Source organism: Sarcophilus harrisii, chromosome 4 (assembly GCF_902635505.1).
Source record: "Sarcophilus harrisii chromosome 4, mSarHar1.11, whole genome shotgun sequence".
NCBI lineage: Eukaryota > Metazoa > Chordata > Mammalia > Dasyuromorphia > Dasyuridae > Sarcophilus > Sarcophilus harrisii.
In genome coordinates, this window is record NC_045429.1 from 29,444,402 (window position 1) to 29,468,630 (window position 24,229).

At 36.0% G+C, this 24,229-nt stretch overlaps 1 protein-coding gene across 1 annotated transcript in view; it reads left to right on the plus strand.

Moving 5' to 3' along the window:
* The window catches only part of TESK2 (testis associated actin remodelling kinase 2), a 156,938-nt gene that overhangs the window by 35,049 nt on the left and 97,660 nt on the right, over positions 1–24,229 (plus strand). The window contains exon 2 of the mRNA XM_031969221.1: positions 5,479–5,786. Coding sequence (XP_031825081.1) covers positions 5,565–5,786 — 222 coding nt within the window. The 5' untranslated portion in view covers positions 5,479–5,564. The remainder of the gene's footprint in view (positions 1–5,478; positions 5,787–24,229) is intronic.

The window sequence follows — 24,229 nt, forward strand, 5'->3', positions numbered from 1 at the left end:
TTTATTTTATATCCTGAAACTTGGTAAAATTTTAATTGTTTTTAATAGTTTTTTTTAAGTTGATTTTCTAGGATTCTCTAAATATGCCATCATATCATTTGCAAAAAGTGATAGTTTTGTTTGCTCATTGCTTACTCTAATTTTTTCGATTATTTTTTCTTCTCTTATTGCTAAAGCTAACATTTCTAATATAATATAGAATAGTAGTGGTGATAATGGGCAATCTTATTTCATCCCTGATCTTACCATGAATGCTTGGCTTATCCATATTACATATAATGCTTGCAGATGGTTTTAGATTGATGCTACTTATCATTTTAAGGAAAATTCCATTTATTCCCATGCTCTCTAGTGTTTTTAATAGGAATAAGTGTTATATTTTGTCAAATGCTTTTTCTGCATCTCCTAAGATAAACTTATGATTTCTGTTAGTTTGATTGTTGATATGGTCAGTTGTGCAATAGTTTTCCTTATATTGAACCAGCCTTTAATTCCTGGTATAAATTCCAATTGATCATTGTGTATTGTCTTGTTGATAATTAGTTGTAATCTCTTTGCTAATATTTTATTTAAAATTTTTTGGCATCAATATTCTTCAGGAAGATTGGTCCATAATTTTCTCTCTCTGTTTTGGCTCTTCCTGGTTTAGATATCAGCACCATATTTGTGTCATGGAAGGAATTTGATTCAGTGTCGATCAAACTGCCAAAATTATTTTATAGACCTAGAAAAAATGATGACATAATTCTTCTGGAAGAACAAAAGGTCAAGAATTTCAAGGGAATTAATGGAAAAAAAAAAAAAAAGCAAAGAAAGGTGGCCTAGCTATACCATACCTATAACTATACTATAAAGCAGCAGTCATCAAAATAATTTGGTACTGGCTTAGAAATAGAGTAGTGGATCAGTGGAATAAGTTAGGCTTACAAGACACAGTAGTCAATGATTATAATAGTCTACTATTTGATAAACTCAAAAACTCCAGCATCTGGGTAAGGACTCACTATTTGACAAAAATTTCTGGGAAAACTGAAAAAATAGTATGGTAGAAACTAGGCATTGACTAACACCTAATGCCCAATACCAAAATAAGGTCGAAATGAGTTCATAATTTAGATATAAAGGGTTATGTTACAAGCAAATTAGGAGAACAAGGGATAATCTGTCTCTCAGATCTGTGGAGAAGGAAGGAATTTATGACTGAAGAAGAACTAGAGTACATTATGAAATGCAAAATGGATAATTTTCATCACATTAAATTAAAAAGTTGTTGAACAAACAAAACCAATGTAGTCAAAATTAGAAGGGAATAAGGAAGTTGGGAAAATTTCTTTACATGAAGTATTTCTGATAAAGACTTTATTTTTAAAATATATAGAGAACTGAGTCAAATTTAAAAGAATACAACTCGTTTGCAATGATAAATGGTTGTATATAATTGATAAATGGTCAAAGGATATGAACAAACAATTTTCAGATAATGAAATTAGTCACATACTCAAGAAAAAAATGCTCTAAATTGTTATTAATTAGAGAAATGCATATTAAGACAACTTTGAGGTACCACTTCACACCTCTCATATTGGCTAAGATGGTAGAAAAATATTATGATAAATGTTGGAGGGGATGTGGGAAAACAGACACTAATGCATTGTTGGTGGGGTATGGAATTGATTCAACCATTCTAGAGAGCAATTTGGAACTGTGCCCAAAGGGCTATCAAACTGTGCATACCCTTTGATCCAGCACTGTCTCTACTAGGCTTGTATCCCAAAGAGATCATAAAAGAGGGAAAAGGACCCACATGTACAAAAATGTTTGTGGCAGCCCTTTTTGTAGTAATAAGGCACTGGAAACTGAGTAGATGTCCCTCAGTTGGGGAATGGCCTAATAGGTTATGGTATATGAATGTTTTGGAATATTATTGTTCTATAAGAAACAATCAGCAGGAAGATTTCCTGGAGAGACTGACATGAATTGATGCTAAGTAAAGTGTAACAAGATTATTTGATGGTCAACTGTAAAAGACTTAGCTCTTCTCAGCAATGAGGTGATTCAAAGCAATTCCAAGAGACTTGTGATGGAAAGAGCCATTCTCATCCCGAGAGAGAACGATGAAGACTGATTGTGTGGATCAGAACATAGGATTTTCACCTTTTTTTGTTATTGTTGTTTGCTTGTGTTTTTTTTTTTTTTTTCTTGTATTTTCTCTTTCACCTTTTGATCAGTTTTTTTTTTTTTCATATAGTATAGCATGTAGAAATATGTTTAGAAGAATTGCACATGTTTAACCTATATTTGATTGCTTTCTGTCTATGGAAAGAGGAGAGGGAAAAGGAGAGAAAAAAAATTTGGCATACAAGGTTTTGCAAAGGTGAATGTTGAAAACTTTCTTTGCATATATTTGGAAAAATAAAAAGCTATTAAGATAAATAATTAGAAAACAATCCTTGGTTCTTTTACTTCTACAATCTGGCTTTTGATTTCCTTACTTATATGAAATATTATCTAAAGTTATCCATATTGTCTCCTCATCCTCCTTCTAAAATATTTATTTATTTTTGGTTTTCATATTATTTAGATTCCTCCTGTTTCCCTCTATATGCTTTTCCCCAGGGAACCATCCTTTTAGGAGGTGTCCTGTTGAAGGTAACATAATTTGGACTTTATAGGCCGTGTAAGAATTTGTTAGGTAGAAAGGGATAGGGAGGGAATCATAGACCTGGGTAGCAACTTGAAACTGGGATTTGCTGGTGAAATTAAATTATCTTCTGTCTTTTTAGTTTTGTGATATTTTTTATATACTCCTCCTCCCCCCCTTATTTTTTGTAGTCTCTTTGTCTTTCTTTTGTGTTCTTGGGTCACATTTGCTGATCCATTCTATTCCCTGGTGGCCTCTTTGCCAGCTTAACTGGCTTTTTCTCTTCTTGTTTTTGTTACTTCTTTGAAATAGCCAATTGCCTTTCCCATTGTCATACTTCTTCTCTGGGTTTTAGTGACATTACTTTATCTTTATTGACTCTATCATACTTTTTTGTCTCCTTTCCCATATTATTGATCATGTTATGCATTCTGACTGTGGGACTGTCCCAAAACCATCCTGGGCTCCCTTCTCTTTTTTCTCTGTACTCTCTCACTTGATGATCTCATCTATTTTTGTGGATTTAAATAACATTGCTATGCAAATAATTGTTCAGAAAGCTTCTGAGCTCTGGTTCTGCATTATCATCTGCTTGCTGAATTTCAAATTGGTCATCCTATAGACATAACAAACTCACCACATCCAAACAGAACTTGGTTTGTCTTCCATAAAACCCACCTCTCTTCCAAACTTCCTTAGTTTTGTCAAGGATACCATTCATTTGATCATCCAGACTGAGATGCTTTCATCTCTTATATTTGATCATTTGTTTTATCGTGTCCTACTTTGATAGCATCTCTCATAGTTTTATTTCCCTATTATGATCAAGAGGGATTTATATCAAAAATGCAAGGCTGGCTCAATATCAGGAAAACTATCAGCATAACTGACCATATCAATAATCAAACTAACAGAAATCATAGGATTATCTTAGTAGATGCAGAAAAGGCATTTGACAAAATACAACACCCATGCCTATTAAAAACACTAGAGAGCATAGGAATAAATGGAGTTTTCCTTAAAATGATAAGTAGCATCTGTTTAAAATCATCAGCAAGCTAATTATACATTATGGAGGTAAGTTAGAAGCATTTCCAATAAGATCAGAGGTAAAATAAAGTTATCCATTATTACAACTATTCTTCAATATTTTACTAGAAATGTTAACTTTAACAATAAAGAAGAAAATGAAATTGAAGGAATTGGAGTGGGTAATGAGGAAATAAATTATTACTATTTGTAGATCATATGATGGAATATTTAGAGAATGCTAGAGAATTAACTAAAAACTACTGGAAACAATTAACAACTTTACCAAAGTTTCAAGATGTAAAGTAAACCCACATAAATCATTGTCACTTTTATATTTACCAATAGAGCCCAGCAGCAAGAGATAGAAAAATCCCATTTAAAATAACTATAGATTATATCAAATATTGGGGAGTCTATTTGCTAGGAATACAACGCCAGGAACTATATGAACACAATTACAAAACACTTTTCTCACAAATAAAGTTAGATCTAAACAATTGGAAGAATATCAATGACAATTAAAAATGACAATTTTACTTAATCTACCATACCAATCAAACTGCCAAGAAATTACTTTATAGGAAAAAAAATAGTAACAAAATTCCTCTGGAAGAACAAAAAGTCAAGAATTTCAAGGGAATTAATGGAAAAAAAAAGTGCAAAGGAAGGTGGCCTCGCTGTACCACACCTACAGCTACAACTAAATTGTAAAGTGGCAATCATCAAAATAATTGATTTTTAGAGGTAGTTGCATCTCTGCTGAAGACTTGCTTTGATGTCTGCTTATATCTTGGGTTCTTGAAGGCTTTGCCAAGAGAGTATGATGTGGGATAGGTCACAGCCTTCCATAATAAAGCCAGTGATAGAGTTTATGCCTGCTGCTTGGAGTCCAATCTTCCTAAGTACACCAGAGATTTGGCCACAAGTATTGCAACAGAGAAGCAAAGAACAGGAGCTCTCATTTATACTAGTGAGGGAATGTCCACACTTTGAGAATCCTAGAGTTAGGGAGTATTACTTGTAAATGTATAAGCTCTTTACAAAAGAGAGATTTTACCTCATTCCTGTTTATGTTGCCTGAACAATACTAAATGGTTGGAATACACTTTTGAAATCTTTGTTTCAACATCTTTGAATGGATGTTGGGTTACTTTGATCTTCCCACTCCAATCCAGTAGGATTTTCTTATAGCTCTGGTCTGATCATGTCTCATTCTACTGTCTCCTTAACTTGAGGCTCAGATAGGAAGCTCTCTGCTCTGCCCATGCTTCCCCATGTAGCTTCTGAAACACTTTTCTCTTTACTTGCTTCCATTGACAACATAATCCATCTACCTTGGTTTTCTTCCAACATGACCTTCCCTCTCCCGATTCTGTGTTTAGTATTCTTTCTTGGTTGGAACATTCTATCTTTTTGCCTCTGTCCCTTAGGATTTCCTGGAGTTTTTCAAAACTCAGCCTAGGTGCTCCCTTGTACAGGAAGTATTATCTGGTCTCATTTGCTCCATAACTCCTGTCATCCCACTTGTACTTTTCCTTCTGAAATTACCTGCTGGTAGTCCAGTCTTGATGCAATGTCTGACACAAAGTAAGTGCTTAATGTATATTTGTTGACTTACTGGTTATGTTTTGGGTCTTCAAATAATGCTAGTATATTTGAAAGTTAGAAATTATAAAGTTTTGTCTTTATATCTAGAAGGGAGCTGGAGTGCGCAAGGTAATCTGTGTGCTTCGAGAGTTTAGGTTTTGGATAATATGTATTGATGGTATTAGTAAAATAGTTTTTCTTCTTTTTTTTTATTTTAGTGTCAAACCAGGATAGAAAAACTCAACAAGAATTTAAGATGTGAAGAGTCTTTTCTTAAAAGAAGAAAAAAGTGATTGTTGGGACTATGGATCGGAGCAAACGGAATTCCATTGCAGGATTTCCTCCCCGCTTAGAGCGTCTGGAAGATTTGGAAGGGGGCAGTGGAGGGGATGGAAATGTGGCCCAGATAGGAAGAGTGTGGCCATCTTCATATCGAGCTCTCATAAGTGCCTTTTCTAGACTTACACGTTTAGATGACTTTACCCGAGAAAAGATTGGGTCTGGCTTCTTCTCTGAAGTGTTCAAGGTGAGTGAGCATCTGTAACTTCATCTCAGGCACTCTGCAGAACAGCATTCTTGCAATAGGCAGATAGACTGCCCTTTCAAGACTTATCCATTTGTTCTTAACTTTGGTGGGGGCTTTGATTAGTGTGGCTCCTAATGCTGAGAAATAATTTAAACCCTCATTCTTTTTTTTTTTTTTAATTAATTTATTTATTATAATAACTTTTTTTATTGACAGAACCCATGCCAGGGTAATTTTTTACATTATCCCTTGCACTCACTTCTGTTCTGATTTTTCCCTCCCACCCTCCACCCCCTCCCCTAGATGGCAAGCAGTCCTATACATGTTGAATATGTCCTAGTATATCCTAGACACAATATATGTGTGTAGAACCAAACAGTTCTCTTGTTGCACAGGGAGAATTGGATTCAGAAGGTAAAAATAACCCAGGAAGAAAAACAAAAATGCAAACAGTTTACATTCATTTCCTAGTGTTCTTTCTTTGGGTGGAGTTGCTTCAGTCTATCATTAATCAATTGAAACTGAGTTAGGTCTCTTTGTCAAAGAAATCTGCTTTCATCAGAATACATCTTCATACAGTATCGTTGTTGAAGTATATGATGATCTACTGGTTCTGCTCATTTCACTCAGCATCAGTTCATGTAAGTCTCTCCAAGCCTCTCTGTATTCATCCTGTTGGTCATTTCTTACAGAACAATAATATTCCATAACATTCATATACCATGCAACCATTCTCCAATTGATGGGCATCCATTCATTTTCCAGTTTTTAGCCACTACAAACAGGGCTGCCACAAACATTTTGGCACATACAGGTCCTTTTCCCTTCTTTAGTACCTCTTTGGGGTATAAGCCCAGTAGTAGCACTGCTGGGTCAAAGGATATGCACAGTTTGATAACTTTTTGGGCATAATTCCAGATTGCTCTCCAGAATGGTTGGATTCGTTCACAATTCCACCAACAATGCATCAGTGTCCCAGTTTTCCCGCATCCCCTCCAACATTCATCATTATTTTTTCCTGTCATCCTAGCCAATCTGACAGGTGTGTAGTGGGTATCTCAGAGTTGTCTTAATTTGCATTTCTCTGATTAATAGTCATTTGGAACACTCTTTCATATGAGTGGTAATAGTTTCAATTTCATCATCTGAAAATTGTCTGTTCATATCCTTTGACCATTTATCAATTGGAGAATGGCTTGATTTCTTATAAATTAGAGTCAATTCTTGATATATTTTGGAAATGAAGTCTTTATCGGAACCTTTAACTGTGAAGATTAAACCCTCATTCTTAATGACATTTTTTTTTTTTTTTGGAATGTGATAGGGACTATAGGAAAGAGGCAGAATTGAATATTTGACTTATTTTGCTTTTATAACTGCTATTGTGAGATATTCAGAATATTGGTGTGGGATGGTGTGACAACCGCGCTAGCACCCAGGACCCCCCAGAATCAGCCAGAGTCAGGATAAGCAAAAGTCCTCAGTCTTTATTCTTGGTCTTAGACTCAGGATTGAACAGGATGGAAGCAGAATCTCTGGGACCGCCTTCCCCCTCATCTACCACTGAGAGTCTGACCCTGGCTAGTCTTACTCCACCCCCTAGTCCCTCCCACAGTCCTCTATACACCAGTCCTTGAGCCAGTACAAATAGTGGAAAGGACCATTTTCCAAGCATATGTCCATAGAGTATTGTCCGATCAGTAGTTAGCCTCAAGTGCTCGGCAGTCCTGACCTCAGTGCATTGATTCAATAATTTCAGCTCTCTACAGGATGGGATAGACAATGGAGAAATTTGATATGAGTACTGGAGCAGGAAACAGACATTAATAGTTTATTGAATCAGTATGCAGATGTACTTGGTATATATCGGATATATTCATTCATACATACATAAGAATGAAAGCCCCTCTTTGTAGGAGAGAGGAAGAAGAAAGAAGAGGAGGGAGGGGATAGAGGAGAGAAAGGAAGAGACAGAAAAAGAGAGAGATCACACTTCAGTATTGAGTCATTGATAAGTCCAGGGCTGTTGTGACTGGGGTTTCCTTTTGTTCTTCCCTCTAGTGTGGTTCATTCATTTATAGTAAATAGACACTCAGAATGCAATAAAAACCAGCCTACTTTTATCTGGTGACAAAACTTATTATAAAAATACAGGCTATGAGCAAGCAAGATTTAAAGGGAGCATTCCAGTGGGCAAGGACTGCCACTTTTCAAGGCAGAGGAGGGAAGGAAGTAAAGAGAGCATAAATTGATTTTCTATGTCTTAGATAAATTCTGTCTTGGGAAACCTCTCCTTAAGAGGGTCAGTAATCCAGCTGGAACTCCAGCTGACTAGGAGCATAGCTAGTTTGGAGTAACAAGCCTTTTTCCTTGTAATTGGCTGGCTGCTGACCTGGAGTGCTCCTAAACCTCTGGGACACCAAAGTTCCTGGGCTTCCTCCCAATCAATGTGCCTTCTGTCTCCCATGATCGATCCTTCAATCTTTCCTTATAGCTAGAAAAAAATACACTTCCTATCCATGCTTGTGTTCTAAAAGGGGCTACATCTATATGTCATGACTATTTCTGGATTCTTCTTTATGAGAATTAACATGATCTAGTGCAAAGGAACTTGGGCTTGGCATCAGAAAATCTGGGTTTGAGTCCCAGATAAAGCTATTGTTGTATGACTGAGCAAATCACTTGTAATTCTAGACTTGTCCAAGGGACTGGGAAAAGGCCTACCAAGGTACACTATGTGGTTGTAAAAAGGATGTGCAATCTTGTCCTTTATTTTCTTCACCTGAATGTAATTGAGGATGAACTCAGTTGCCAATTTCAATTGCTTTTGATGTGGATGTATTTTTTTTTAAATAATCATTTTTTTATTTTCAAAATACATGCAATGATAGATTTCAGCATTCAATCTTGCAAAATCTTGTGTACAAATATTTCTTCTTCCCTTCCCCTCCCCTAGACGGCAAGTAGTCTAATACATGTTAAACATGTGCAATATTTATATACATATTTCCACAATTATCATGCTGCACAAGAAAAATCAGATCTAAAAGGGAAAAAATGAGAAGGAAAAAACGCAAACAACAACAAAAAGGTGAAAACACTATGTTGTCATCCACAATCACTCCCCACAGCTCTCTCTCTGGGTGTAGATGGCTTTCTCCAGTGGATGCATTTTTAAAAGCTCAATGAGTTTCCTTGCCGTTGGGCAGATCTTCATTGTGAACTGCTGATACCAAGACTTGTTCAGTCATTTTTTCCAGTTATGTCTTACTCTTTGTGACTCTATTTGGAGTGGTTTGCCATTTCCTTCTTCAGCTTATTTTACAGACTGGAAATGGAGGCAAATGGGGTTAAGTGACTTGCCTGAGGTCCCATATCTTGTAAGTGGCTGAAAGCAGATTTGCACTCTAGATGATGAGTTGTCTTGACTCTAGGCCTGGTATTCTATCCACTGTGCCACCTAGCTGCTAATGTGTTCAGCCATTCATCAATTGATAGACATCTACATTGTTTCCTGGTTTTAGCTGTTAGAAAAAGTACTGCTATAAATATTTTAGATGCTCAAAAAGTTATCAAACTGTGCATACCCTTTGATCCAGCAGTGTTACTACTGGGATTATATCCCAAAGAGATTATAAAGAAGGGAAAGGGACCTGTATGTGCACGAATGTTTGTGGCAGCCCTTTTTGTAGTGGCTAGAAACTGGAAACTGAATGGATGTCCATCAGTTGGAGAATGGCTGAATAAATTGTGGTATATGAAAATTATGGAATATTACTGTTCTGTAAGAAATGACCAACAGGATGATTTCAGAAAGGCCTGGAGAGACTTACACGAACTGATGCTGAGTGAAATGAGCAGGACCAGGAGATCATTATATACTTCTACAACAATACTAGATGATGACCAGTTCTGATGGATCAGGCCCTTCTCAGCAACGAGATCAACCAAATCATTTCTAATGAAGCAGTAATGAACTGAACTAGCTATACCCAGAAAAAGAACTCTGGGAGATGACTAAAAACCATTACATTGAATTCCCAATCCCTATAGTTATGCACACCTGCATTTTTGATTTCCTTCACAAGCTAATTGTACAATAATTCAGAGTCTGATTCTTTTTGTACAGCAAAATAATGTTTTGGTCATGTATACTTATTGTGTATCTAAGTTATATTTTAATATATTTTAACATCTACTGGTCATCCTGACATTTAGGGGAGGGGGTGGGGGGGTAAGAGGTGAAAAATTGGAACAAGAGGTTTGGCAATTGTTAATGTTGTAAAGTTACCTATGTATATATCCTGTAAATAAAAGGCTATTAAATAAAAAATAAAAAAAAAAAAAAAAAAAAAAAAAGAAAAGAGCTAAGTCCATCACAGTTGAGCATCACATAATCTTGTTGCCATGTACAATATTCTTTTGGTTTTGCTCATTTCATTCAGCATGGATAAGAGAAAAGAGATATGAAGGGAAAGAGAGGCAGGGGCCAGTTTATTATGTGGAAAGTAGTCTCTATTTCTTTATCATGAGAGAGATCCTATTAAATATGAGCTCTTAAGAAGATGGAAAATACATAATATTATATACAATGCAGATTTGAATGTTAAACGTGAATAAACTCCAAAGTTAATCTGAAAAAAAAATAAATAAAATAAATATTTTAGAGTCTAGAGATACTTTCTCAATTTTAATGGCTTCTTTGTGAGTATAAACCCAGTAATGGAGTCTCTGGTTCATAAGATTTTTTAGTCATTTTCTTTGTATGATTCCAAATTGCTTTCTAAAATTTTTGTTCTATTTCATAGCTCTACCATTAATGGATTAATGTACCTATTTTCCCCAAATTCCTCTAACATTGAAGTTGCCATTTTGGTTGGTTTTTGCTAATTGGTAGGGTATGACCTGAAATCTCAGGGTTGTTTTGCTTTGTTTTCTCTTTCTCTCTCTCTCTCTCTCTCTCTCTCTCTCTCTCTCTCTCTCTTTTTTAATTTGGAGCATTCTTCAATATGATTATGAATCCTTTGCAGTTCTTTTGAGAATTGTTTGTTCATATTCCTTAATCATTTATTAGGGAATAATATTGGTCATGTGTGTGTGTATATATATATGTAACACAAACACACATATTATTTACTTTTATATCTTGGACACCAAAGCCTTATCAGAGAAATTTGACACAAAGATTTTTTTTTCCCCTATCCTACTACTTCCCTTTTTGTCCTAGGTGCATTAGTTTTGTCTGTGCTGACGCTCTTCAGTTTCAAGCAAGAGTTATTTCTTCTATCCTTTTGTAATTGCTTCTATCTCTTGTTTGGTCAAGTATCATCTCTCATCCATTGAGGTATATCATCTATTTCTCTTCTAGTTTTTAAAAGCATAATCTTTAACATTAAGGCTGTGTGGGACAGTAACCCTTACCTAAATTAAAGTCAGAGACTCTCAAAGTAAAAAAACAAAAAAGGATTTATTATGATCTAGTGAGAAAGGCAACTCTCAACAGACAGGGTGTTGTTAGTTGAGGAGTGCAAAGTGCAAACTACAAAATACAAGATTATATAGACCCTAACCAGAAGCTCCCAGCCACCCCTCTGACTTTTTCTCACATTGTCCAGGGGAGTCCAGGCTTATACTCTAAACTCAGAAATCTATCCCAGAAACAAAAGAATACTAGTAAATTACAACTTTTTACCCATTAAATATTTAAATGATAAGTGTGTTGGGGGGGTAGAGGGGAGAGACAAAGACAGACAGACAGGAAAGAAATATTCAAACACCTGCAGCTTTTAGCTACAGCTCAACTTGTTATTGCAACATCTCAAGTCACAATTAGAGTATAGGTCAAGGCTACATTCTTATGAGAGATCTTCCTTCAGTTTATCCTATTCAAGGCAACATATTTATTTAGAATATATTGTAGAATATGGTGTTCAGTATTGGCCTAAGCCTTATTTCTGCCAGAATATTTTCCAGGTTTTGTAGAAGTTTTTGTCAAGTAAAGAATCTTTTTCTAGGTAATTTATGTTTTCCACTTTGTTAAACACTGGGTTATTGATTTCTATTGTTTCTGAATCTCCTTTGTTTATGTTTGTTCCACTGATCTATCACGCTGTTCTTTAACCAATACTAGATGGCTTTAATAATATCTGCTTTATAATATAGTTTGAGTTTTTTATTTTATCATTTTCCTAGATATTCTAGATCTTTTATTGTTTCAATTGAATTTTGTTATTATTTTATCAAATTCTGTAAAATGTCCTCTTAATAATTTGGTTGATATAGCATTTACAGTATAAATTAGTTTTGGTAGTATTGTCATTTTTATTATAATGACATGGCTTAGCCATGTCCCCAGCTATTTAGAGTTTTTTTTTTTTTTCCCTGAAATCACTCTTTGTCATTTCTTAAAAGCACAGTTTTATTTAGCACATTCACATATTATAATAGGTTTAGCTGTTTTCCATTTGATGGATATTACCTCAGTTTCTAATTCTTCACATAGTGGAAAGAACTAATTTAAGTATTCTTGTATATATGGGTCCTTTTCTTCTTTCTTTGATCTTTTTGAGGTATAGATCTCATAGCAGTATCACTGGTTCCAAAGGGATTCACAGTTTAATAGCTTTTTGGGTGTGGGTATAAATTGTTTTCCAGAAGGGGTATTTTTATTTTTGGGTGAGTACCTTTGTAATCTAGTTCAGAAGATGCCTTTGGTGGTTTGTTTGTCAGGGGCTTTGAGCTCCTCTGGGGTGTGACTCCATAGTGACAGGACAGATTTCCTTATTCATCATGTTTGTTTGTCTAGATGGCTTAATTTAATATTCTGTTAATTTAGTACCACTCTCTATGGTTTTAAGCAAAGATTAAATTATTAGTGGATTAGTTTGCTTTTTTTATGTTGTATTTTTATTTGTTTTGTTAAACATTCCCCAATTTCATTTTATTTATTTTTAAAATCACAAATATAATAGGTTTGTTTACCATTTTGTATATCTGAACTAGAAGGCATGAAAAAACAAAAAGGGTTATTTTTAAAAAATTTTTTAATTTGTTGGCAGTTTAAAAAAAATTTTTTTTAGTTGCATGCCCAGTTCATTGATCTGTTTTTTCTTTTGTGGATAAGTTTTCAGAAATGTAAATTTTCTTAAAGACTGATTTGGGAGCAGCTAGATGGTTCAGTGATAGAGAACCAACCCAGGAGGACTTGAGTTCAAATGAGACCTTAGATATTTAGCTACCTGTGTAACCCTGGACAAGTCACTTAACCTCTGTTGTCTCACCAAAAAAAACTTATAAAGGAGGGAAAAAGATATGTGCAAAAATGTTTGCAGAAGCTCTTTTTCTGTTAACAAAGAATTGTAAAGTGAGTAGATGCCCATTGATTGGGTATTAGCTAAATAAGTGATGTATATGAAAATACTGAAATATTATTATTCTATTAAAAATGATGAACAAACTGATTTTAGAAAGACCTGGAAAGATTTACACAAACTGATGATGAATGAAATAAGCAGAACCAGAAATACATTGTACCTAGTAACAGCGGTTCAGTGGTCTAAGGCAATCCTAATAAACTTTGGATAGAAAATACCATCTGTATTGAGAGACAAATATGGAAAATGAATATAAATCAGCACATGGTATGACTTTTTAAAAAATTTTCTTGTTTTTTTCTTTTGTAATTTTTCCTTTTTGTTCTGATTTTTCTCTTCAAAATGATTCATAAAGAAATGTGTGTTAAAAATTAATGTACATGTATAATCAGAAAAAAAGAAAAGAAAAAAAAGAAGAAAAAAGACCGATTTGGCTTGCATTCCAGAATTTCTGGATTGTCTTCTTGTCATTATCCTAAAAATTTTTTTTTTCTCAATAGTATTTTATTTTTCTAAATATTTGTAAAGATAATTTTCAACATTCATTTTTGTAAGACTCTGTTCCAAATTTTTCTCCCTCCCTCCCTTACTTCTCTTTTCCCCAAGATAGCAAGCAGTCTGCTATAGGTGAAATATATACAAGCCTTTTAAACTTATTTTCATATTTGTCATATTGTGCAAGAAAAATCAGACCAAAAGGGGAAAAAACCTTAAGGAAGAAAAAAACAAGAAAAAATAAAGGTGAAAATACTATGCTTTGATTCACATTGAGTCTCTATAATTCTCTCTCTGAATGCAAATGATTCTTTCCATTACCTGTCTTAGAATTGCTTTAAATCACCTCATTGTTGAAAAGAACCATGTCCATCACAGTTGATCATCACTTAATCTTGTTGTTGTATACATTGTTATCTTGATTCTACTCATTTCACTTAGCATCAGTTCAAGTAAGTCTTTCTAGGCTTTCCTGAAATCAGCCTGCTCATAAAAAAACAGCTCATAAAACAATAATATTCCATTACATTCATATACCATAACTTATTCAGCCATTCCCCAAAGAAGGGGCATCCACTCAATTTCTAGTTCCTTGCCACTACAAAAAGGGTTGCTACAAACATTTTTTCACACATGGGTCTTTTTCCCTCCTTTATGATCTCTTTGGGATACAGACCCAATAGAAACACTGCTGGATCAAAGGGTTCACACAGTTTAATAGCCCTTTGAGCATAGTTCCAAATTGCTCTCCAGAATGGTTGAATCAGTTCACAATTCCACCAACAATGTGTTAATGTGCCAGTTTTCTCACATCCCCTCCAACATTTATCATTGTCTTTCCCTGTCATGTTAGCCAGTCTGAGAGGTATGGAGTGGCACCTAAGAGTTGTCTTAATTTGCATTTCTCTAATTAATAATGTTTTAGAGCATATTTTTATATGACTATAAATGGCTTTAATTTTTTCATCTGAAAATTGTTCATATTCTTTAACCATTCGATCAGTTGGAAAAAGGTTTGTATTCTTATAAATTTAAGTCAATTCTCTATATATTTTAGAAATGAGGCCTTTATCCGAGTCCTTGGATACAAAAATTTTCCCTGTTTTCTGCTTTCCTTCTTTTCTTGGCTGCATTAGTTTTGTTTGTACAGAAACTTTTTAATTTAATATAATCGAAGTTAACCATTTTGCATTTTATAATGTTCTCTAGTTCTTCTTTGGAATTCTCCAAGTGTTACAGTGGATCATGTATACATGGATTTTTGTAAAAATGGACTCGCATTAAAAAAAAAAAACAACCCACAGTCTTTGAAACAAATCTGTAGCTTGTGAAATATTTGAAAGAGTAAGTTTTTTACCGGCAAGTACTATTGGGGAGACTGTGCATGAGAGATAGCATCTTGAAGAATTTATCCCAGATTATCCATGCTTCTCTTAATTTGTATTTTTATGTTTCCTCAGTCTTCCTCTGAGCTCTCATTTGAAAATCAACTGAGTATTTGTCAGCCAATCCTAACTAAAGAAACACTACATGTTGTCCTAGAGACCTGATGAGAGAGTTTAAAATCCCTTGATGCTTGGTGAGATAGGTAAAGCATGTTTGGAAGAATGGCAGATTGTTAGTAGCCAGGGGTTAGCAGGAAAAAGTGTGTTGGAGGACCTTTTTCTTTCTCTCTGTTTGGGGATTTTTTGTTTGTTTTGATTTCATTTGGAACCTGTATTCTGTAGAGTATTCTGGGATTTGACATGTTTCCTGAATGACTGGGGGAATTCACGTTTGAACTAGTCTGAAGCCTTCTTTGTGAAAGGAATCAATGACAGGTTTTAGCTAATAGCAGTATGTTTACATTGACCTGAATAAGCAGTCTTGGGGAGAAGAATGTGGACACCTTTTTTTTTTTGCCCTTCTGGAAAAAGTTGAGTTAATCACTTGTTAGAAGTAGGAGGAACAGTTTTGGAAGAAAATTTTTGGCCAATTTAACTGAAAGCAAATTGAGTAATGATTACCCCATCATGACTAAAATTATTTCCTTGCAACAACCTATTCCAACAGCATCTGAGGAAATATCCATGTTGCATGTACTAGGTTTCTAAAGTCTATTTTTCTTGTTTGATGACAAGTATCAGAATTAGTCCTAGATCTTGTATTCTAGTGGAAGACATTAATTTTTTAATATTTTTCAAAATAAATCTTTATTGCTTTGTTTTTAATATCACCTAAATTTCTAGTAGATTTTCCTACTTCCTCCCAGATATTCCTTATAAAAGAAACTAGAAAAAGAGAAAAACCAGTTCTGCAAAAACTAGCCAATGTATTAAGCGGAAAAAAAGTGACATATATGTTACATAAACAATACATACAATCCCCCATCTTTGCAAAGTAGGGAGAGGTGCATCCTTATTGCTTTTCTTTGAGGCTGATTGGGTCATTATAATTTCTCAGCATTCAGTTTAAATTGTTTTGTTTTGTTGTGTTTTTTTTTTTTCCTTTCTATTTCCATTGTTGTCATTGTATTTATTATCTTTCTGGTTCTACTTATTTCACATTACATCTTTTATAAATCTTCCCAGGCTTCCCTAAACTTACTATGGTTATTATTTCTTGTAGCAGAGAAGTCAGTCTAAAAGCAGTACTTGGGGCAGTCAGGTGGCTTAGTGGATAGAGCTTCCAGTGACACTGCCTATCTCTTGTAAGGTCACATACTGCATATTACCTCTCATGTGAACAGGTCAGTTCCTTTATTAGTACTTCCAATGCTTAGTATGGTGCCAGATAAATTGTAAGCTCGACTTTTATTTGTTTATTTGTTTTTGTGAGGAAATAGGGGTTAAATCACTTGCCCAAGTGATTTAATACCAAACTTAACAAAACATAATATCTTAACTCCAAATTCTCCCCTCTTCTCAATATTCCTATTATTGTCAAGGGACCATCATCCCCTCAGTCACCAAGGCTCACACCACTGCTGTCATCTGCAGTTTCTCATTGGCACTCAGTCTACAGAACTAATCTGTTGTAAGTCTTCTTGTTTTTCCCTTTATAATCTCTCATATATATCCCCTTCTCTTTGCTCACTCTGCCCTATCCTGGTGTGGGCCCTCACCTGGACTGCTGTACTAACCTGCTTGTGGGTCTCCCTGCCTCACACTGCTCCATCCTGACATTCATCCTCCACTAAACTGCCTCTCTACTGAGACTCCATTTGACCTGTCTAGCTATTCTTATACTGTCTTGCCTTCTACTTTGCTCTCTGACTCCATTGGCCTACTTGCTGTTCCTCATATGTGACCTTCCATTTCTCATCTTTGTGCTTTTGTTCTGACTGTACCTGATGCCATGAATTCTTTTTAAGTGAACTGGTATGCATGGAACCCCTGCTATACTTTTATTATTATTATTATAACTTTTTATTGACAGAACCCATGCCAGGATAACTTTTTACAACATTATCCCTTACACTCACTTCTGTTCCGATTTTTCCCCTCTCTCCCTCCACCCCCTCCCCTAAATGGTAAGCAGTCCTATATATGTTGAATATGTCCCAGTATATCTTAGATACAATATATGTGTGCAGAACCAAACAGTTCTCTTGTTGCACAGGGAGAATTGGATTCAGAAGGTAAAAATAGCCTGGGAAGAAAAACAAAAATGCATACAGTTTACATTCATTTCCCAGTGTTCTTTCTTTGGGTGTAGCTGCTTCTGTCCATCATTGATCAATTGAAACTGAATTAGGTCTCTTTGTCAAAGAAATCCACTTCCATCAGAATACATCTTCATACAGTATCGTTGTTGAAGTATATAATGATCTCCTGGTTCTGCTCATTTCACTTAGCATCAGTTCGTGTAAGTCTCTCCAAGCCTCTCTGTATTCATCCTGCTGGTCATTTCTTACAGAACAATAATATTCCATAACATTCATATAGTACAATTTACCCAACCATTCTCCAATTGATGGGCATCATTCATTTTCCAGTTTCTAGCCACTACAAACAGGGTTGCCACAAATATTTTGGCACATACAGGTCCCTTACCTTTCTTTAGTATCTCCTTGGAACCCCTGCTATACTTAAAAAAAAAAAATATTCTAAAGGATAGCTTTTAGGGTTGGCTAGAGGAGAGATAGGATGGAAATCTTGATGATATAAAAGTTAAAGATATCAGCTAAATTAACAGCAAATGTTCTGATTAATATGAAAATATTAGTGCATGATTACATATGTATAATTCATATCAACTTGTTAACTGTCTCAGAGAAGGGGGAAGGTGAAAGAGATGGAAAAAATTTGGAACTTAGGATTTTACAAATATGAATGTTTGTCTTTATATATAATTGGGAAAAAAATTAAATATTATTTAAAAAGAAGTAAATGTTCACACACACACACACTTTTTTTTTTCTCATGGTAAGAATGTCATGGCAGAAGACAAAAGAGACCAAAGTCTTCTGATTTGAATTGTCCGTTTGCTTTGTGTTTCCCAGTAGCAGACCCCACTCAAAGGTCAAGGCTTATGTGAATTCTTTCCAAGATGCAGATCCTATTGAGGCAAATCAGGTATGGCTTGAATGAGAAAGTTTGTTCTACTGCAAAATAGGTTTGATTTGGTTTGCCAGTTTTGTATAGAGACTTGAGGCAAAGTAGGAAGATTGAAGTGACCTAATGGAAAATGTTGTTGGAATTGATGTGAGATAATGGCTAGAGATCCCATTGATGAGGTCTTCTATGTTGGGTGTGGTTAGCAGAGGAATTGATAAAAATTTATCCTTGAGGCAGGCAGGAAGAAGGCACTGATGGAGATCAGTTTAGCTCAGTAGTTCCAGCCTCTGTAGAGGTCTCAGCAGTATCATTTTGCCATGCCTTGTCAGAAATCCTAGTCGTGTCCCTGAGGTTAAATTTTCCCTATAAAATCTATTTATGGGCCATCCCGTGGCTGTTGCCCTCCTTTGGGTCAGTCCACCATGCCATTTCGCCTCATGGTGTCTTTCTATTTACCCCTCCTCCGTGCCACATGGTATCTCTCCAATTTCTTCAATGCTTCTCAACCCTACTTTCTCTTCCTTAGAACTGACTAACTCTTTTGGGGGACTAAGTCCCTTTCAGCATTTAGCCTGCCAGCTTAAGGGCATGCCCCCTGAGCCTGGAGGGCTCCCTTTCTACTGAGTAATTGTACTTTCCATTAAGGAATTTGTCTTTCACTTGCTCTCCCACTCTATTTCATAACCTCTTTCCTAAATAAATCTACCTTTTACCAAAAAGAGTAGCCATTGTGAATTCTTCTCATGATCTAGCCCTCCAACTTTGTGGCTAGGGAGTGATTAGGGGCTAATTTCCAAGTCAGTATGGGTGGTGATTATTTCCCAGACTAAAGTGATTCCCAGATCAATTGGAGGTGAGTTTCCTATGGGAACCAGGTAATTTTCCCAGAGCCAGGTTTTTTTTTAATCCAAGTCCACCCCACCAAAGATCAGGGGGGCACAGTTCTATTACATCAGGTGTGCTTAATATTTATTTACTGATAATCAATGAACTGTATTTTGCTTGGTAAGCCAGGTGCTGGAGATAAAAAAATACAAAAACGAGAAAGTTCCTGCCCTCAAGGAACTTTAATTCTACTACAGGAAGACACAGAGGACTCCTAGTGAGGAAGAGTACATTTCAGGAGGTTTTTTTGAAGGAAGAACCACTTGAGCTGGACCCCGAACATTACGGGAATGGGGGAATCGCTCGTGCAAAGGCATGGAAGTGGGCAATGAGGCGTTTTGGTTACAGAATAACAAGCAATAGTGTTTGACATCAAGGTAGGTTCCTGATGGAAAGTAATGAATGAGCCCTTTGAAATGACAGGAAAGGGCCGCATTGTTAGTCAGGCAAGAAGCACAGCCAGGAAGGTCTTTTGTAGAGGTAGGGATTGGAGTTGAGTGTTGAAGGAGGCCAAGGAAGCCGGAAGGAGAAGGTCGGGGTCAGCCAGTGCAAAGGCAAAGAGCCTCCAGAAGATGGTATATAAGCAAAAGGAAAAGAACAGAAAGCAGATAAGTAAAAGCTAGTTGGGGGGAGTACCTGCAGCTGGGCCTGGGCTTGGCCTGAGCACAAGTACCGGTTGTGGTGAGAAAGAAAGGCCAGCCCCGAGACCTCTCAGAGACCGTGAGCTGTTGTGTTTTTGGCCCGGTGGTGGCTGGGCTGGGCCAGGGCCTCTTTGCTGCCCTGGTACCGCATACTCCTTCTTTGTTTAAAGGACCGCCTTTTTGATCCGGGTGAAACATAAATCATTCACCCTTGGTCCCCCACACCTTCTCTCCACCTTGTTTACTGTTTGCCAGCCGTTCACCAGAATACAAGTTTTTGACACACATACAAGGGATCAGCTCCTTAGATGATATTCCAAAAAGAAGAGTGACTGAGAATGAAGAAACCTTTTTAAAGCACAGATAGCGTCAGTAAATAGAGTCAGAAAACTACTGTCAGAAAGTTCTTTGTGTGACAGTGTTTTTCTTAAACTTATCCTTCTAAGATCGGCCAAGGAGAATGGCTCTCCTTTCAGTGGTCAGGAGGCGTACGACCACAGTCACTGAGGCAGAGGCAAGGAATCCCACATGAATGACACATTCATAAAAAAGAAGTAAACATTTCATTATACCTTTTGTCCCACAAAGAATATGTATCAGTGTTTCTTGTTTTTCTGTCACTTTCATTTCCTATTTTATTCTTCCCTACTGCTTTACCCAGAACCATCTTCCCTGGCTTCCATTAGGTCCCAGCTAAAATCCCACCTTCTATAGGAAAGCTGTTCTCATCACTCTTCATGTAGAACTTTTTCTCCATTGATGATCTCCAAATTATCCTGTCTGTAGCTATTTTGTACATTAGACTGTGATCTCCTTGAGGGACAAGGGCTGTCTTTTACCTTTCTTGGTATCCCTAGCACGAATACACTGCCTGGAACATAGTCAGTACTTAATAAAAGCTTATAAAATTCATAACCAGTTTATAATCAATTAAATGAACATTCATTAGATACCAGTTATATATGGATTCTATGCTAGTTGCTATGGATATAAAGATAAAAATGAATTGGTTCCCATCTTTAAAATGCTTATACTGTAATGGAAGAAGCAACTGGTACATACATTGTTATATACAAAAGACATTTGCAGATATATAAAAATCCAGCTGAAGGGGACATAAGATAACTTTGAAGGGGAAGGAGCTTGCAGATGGGTGGACTTTTCTTGTACTCTCTCTCTTGGCTGGAACTGTCTCCTTTAAGTCTGCAGGAAGCCTTTTACAACCCCTGGTCCAGTACCTCTCCTCTGTTCAATATATCCCTAATTATCTTGTATATAAAGTTTGTGCATAGTTGTTTCCATGTTGAGTTTCTCATTAGATTCAGAGTTCCTGAAGATCAGGAATTATCATCTCCCAGTATCTGACACAGTAGTGCTTAGCGTTTTTTGTTCACACTTAAGTGTGAAATTGAAAATAACAAGGTCATAAGCCTGCTATGGATGTTTTGGCATATATTGGTATGTGTTTGCTATCTACTGGACTTTTTTTTTCCTCTTTGACTTCTTTGGAGGTGTATGTTGAGAAGTGAGACTGCAAAATCAAAGGGCATGGATAATTTAACTACTTTTTTATGCGGAATTCTAAGTTGAAATCCAGAACAATAGAACTACTTAACATTTTCACTAACAGTACATTAGTGTGCTTGCTTCTCCATACCTATCCACAGCAGCCTGTTCCCAGTGGTTGACAGTTTTGTATTAAAGTTTTCTGAGCTTATCCAGGAAAGTATTTGTGTGATTCAGACAGCATTTAATAAAAAAAAAAAAAAAAAAAAGCTGGAGAGATATCTAGAAGCAAAGCAAAGTTTATTATATGTTCTCACTAGAATCAGGCTCCACCCATCGAGCAGACAATCAAAGGGAGGAGGCACCGTGGGGGGCAAGGTCAACACTTTTTATCCCTAATGCAAATACCCCATCCCACCACTGACCCTCATCTTTCTTGGCTGAGGATCTTAAATTCTAAACTTGGGAACTACCCAAGAAATTGAACTTGAGCAACAAGTACATGGGTACCCATATTTGACTGAAATAGGAAGGATAACAAGAACGGGGCTTAAGTATGCCCTCAGGAGGATAGCAGGGATGGGGCTTAAGTATGCTCTTGACTTAATGCTTAAAGTCCTTGTGGCCTACTCAAACTTTGAAATAGATGAAGCCTTACTCGATTTTCACAACTGTCTTGAAAGATCTCACCTCATCTCGTTCAGTCCCCTTTCTTATTTTTACACTGAGATCTCTTCAAATTCTGCTAGCCTAACTTCACATTCCCTATCGAATTCCTCATCCTCTTCTGACTCCTGTTGGTCCTCTTGGACCACTGGCTCCCATCCTTTTAACACCATCAATCTAACAGACCCTTCAGCTTTCTTTTCTAACCTAATCATTCTAGATAATGAGTTTGAGACTATTCTGGTTATCAATCGGATCAAGCAAGGTATGCAGATTCACCTCATCTGGTTCAGACTTTTAAAAAACTGTCTTTTGAGTGGTGGGGGAGGAAAGTTCTTTTTCACTTGATTTCTTAACTTTTCATCATCTTTTGCAACTTTTTTTTTTGGAAGGATCTATTTGGCAATAAAAATGAAAAGTTGGTGAGATGATTTCTTACTGTTTCCTTTTGCTGTTACTGAGACTATACTGATTCATGACAGACACTTATTTCCAACAGTGGTTTGTGAGCTTAAGCCCCTTCAGAGTCTGCAGTAGCATAGAAGAGAAAATAAAAAGTGTTAAGGCATATTCTTGTTGTGGTTGATTGTCATTTTGGGGCATGAGCGCCGTGATCATACTAGATATGTACATAATGTGGTCTTAACAGAACTATGATGCTATATGAGAAGAGTCTTATTTCCTACCCAGAATTTCTGTGTGTGCATAATCTACAATATAGAAAATAAATCTGGAAGGGACTTTCGAAGTGATTTAATATAATCTTTTCACTTTTCAGATGAGAAAACAGCCTCTGAGAGGGAGGGGATTCTGCTAATCCTTGCAAAGAAAAGCCTGCTTGAGCTAAAACTCAAATTCCTGGATCTTTTCCAAATTCAGTACTCTTTCTAATGTTCCATAGATATCATAAATTGTATAGATATTTTAATAACTATATGAAAACATGCTTACACAGTTCTTTGCAGCTAAAAGCATTGTTAGACCAGAGCCAGTTTGCATTAATTTTTTTTATTCTGAACTTAATAGACAGCAAAAAAAAAAACTTTTTATATGCAAAATAGAAATAAAAGACTAAATATGAAACTTTTAATCTATATAATCTACACCTTATTTTTTAGAAAAATTTATGATAAATTCAGCGTGTCACTTCTGAAGTTGCTTTTTTGGTCTTTTTTCTTCTGAACTTCCTTCTGTAATCTGTGAATTAAAAAAAAATACTTTAATGACCCTTCCTTCTTTATTTTCTATTTTTGGCGACCCTATCAAATTTTTTTTTCCTTCCACCTTCCCTCTTCTCAAAAAATCCTCAAAACTTTGTAGCTAATAAATACAGTCAAGCAAAATAAAGCCACACATTGGCCCAATAAAAAGACTGTCTTATTCAATACCTTGAGGCTATTGCTTCTCTCAGTATATAGTTAATACAACTTGCTTCATCAAGAGAGTCAAGGCTTTCCAAGTTGTTTATAATTATATTATTATATAGCTCATTCTGCTCACTTCTCTCTTTTATTATAGTTCCTTTAGTTGTATCTGACTCTTCATGACCCTGTGGACCACAGCATGCTAGGCCCTTCTATTGTCTTTCAGTCTATCTAATCCATGACACTCTCAATCCATTTCCTCCTCTACCATCCTCCTTTTTCTTTTTCTTTCATTCTTTCTCAACATTAGGGTCTTTTCCAATGAGTCCTAGCTTCTAGTTATGTGATCAAAGTATCTAAGGTGCAGTCTTTAGTATTTGACCTTCCAATGAATAGCCTGAATTAATTTCTCTTAGTATTGACTGATCTGATCTTCTTGCTGTGCAAGAGACTCTCAAAAGATCTCTCTGGCATCACAATTTCAGAGCTTTGATCCTGTGGTTTTCAGCTTTCCTTGTAGTCTAACTCTAACTGCTGGAGAAGCCAGATACAAACCTTTGTTGGCAAGGGGATATCTCTGCTTCTTACTGTACTGTCTACCTTTGTCACACCTTTCCTTCTAAGGAGGAAGCATCTTTTAATTTCATGGCTGCAGTCACCGATTGTAGTGATCTTTGAGCCCAAGAATATGAAACCAGACACTGCTTCCATTTCTTCTGTTTGCCAGAAAGTGATGGGCCCAATTGCACCCTCTTCATGACTGAGGCTTGTTAATTCTTTACTTTCTATCATCAGAGTAGTATCTTTTGCATATCTGAGATTGTTGATATTTTTCACAGCAATCTTAACTCAGCTTTTGATTCAACTAGTCTGGCATTTTGCATGATATACTCTGCATATAAGTTAAATAAATAAGGTGATAATATACAGCTTTATTATATTCCTTTTCTAATCTTATGCCAATTAGTTGTTTTG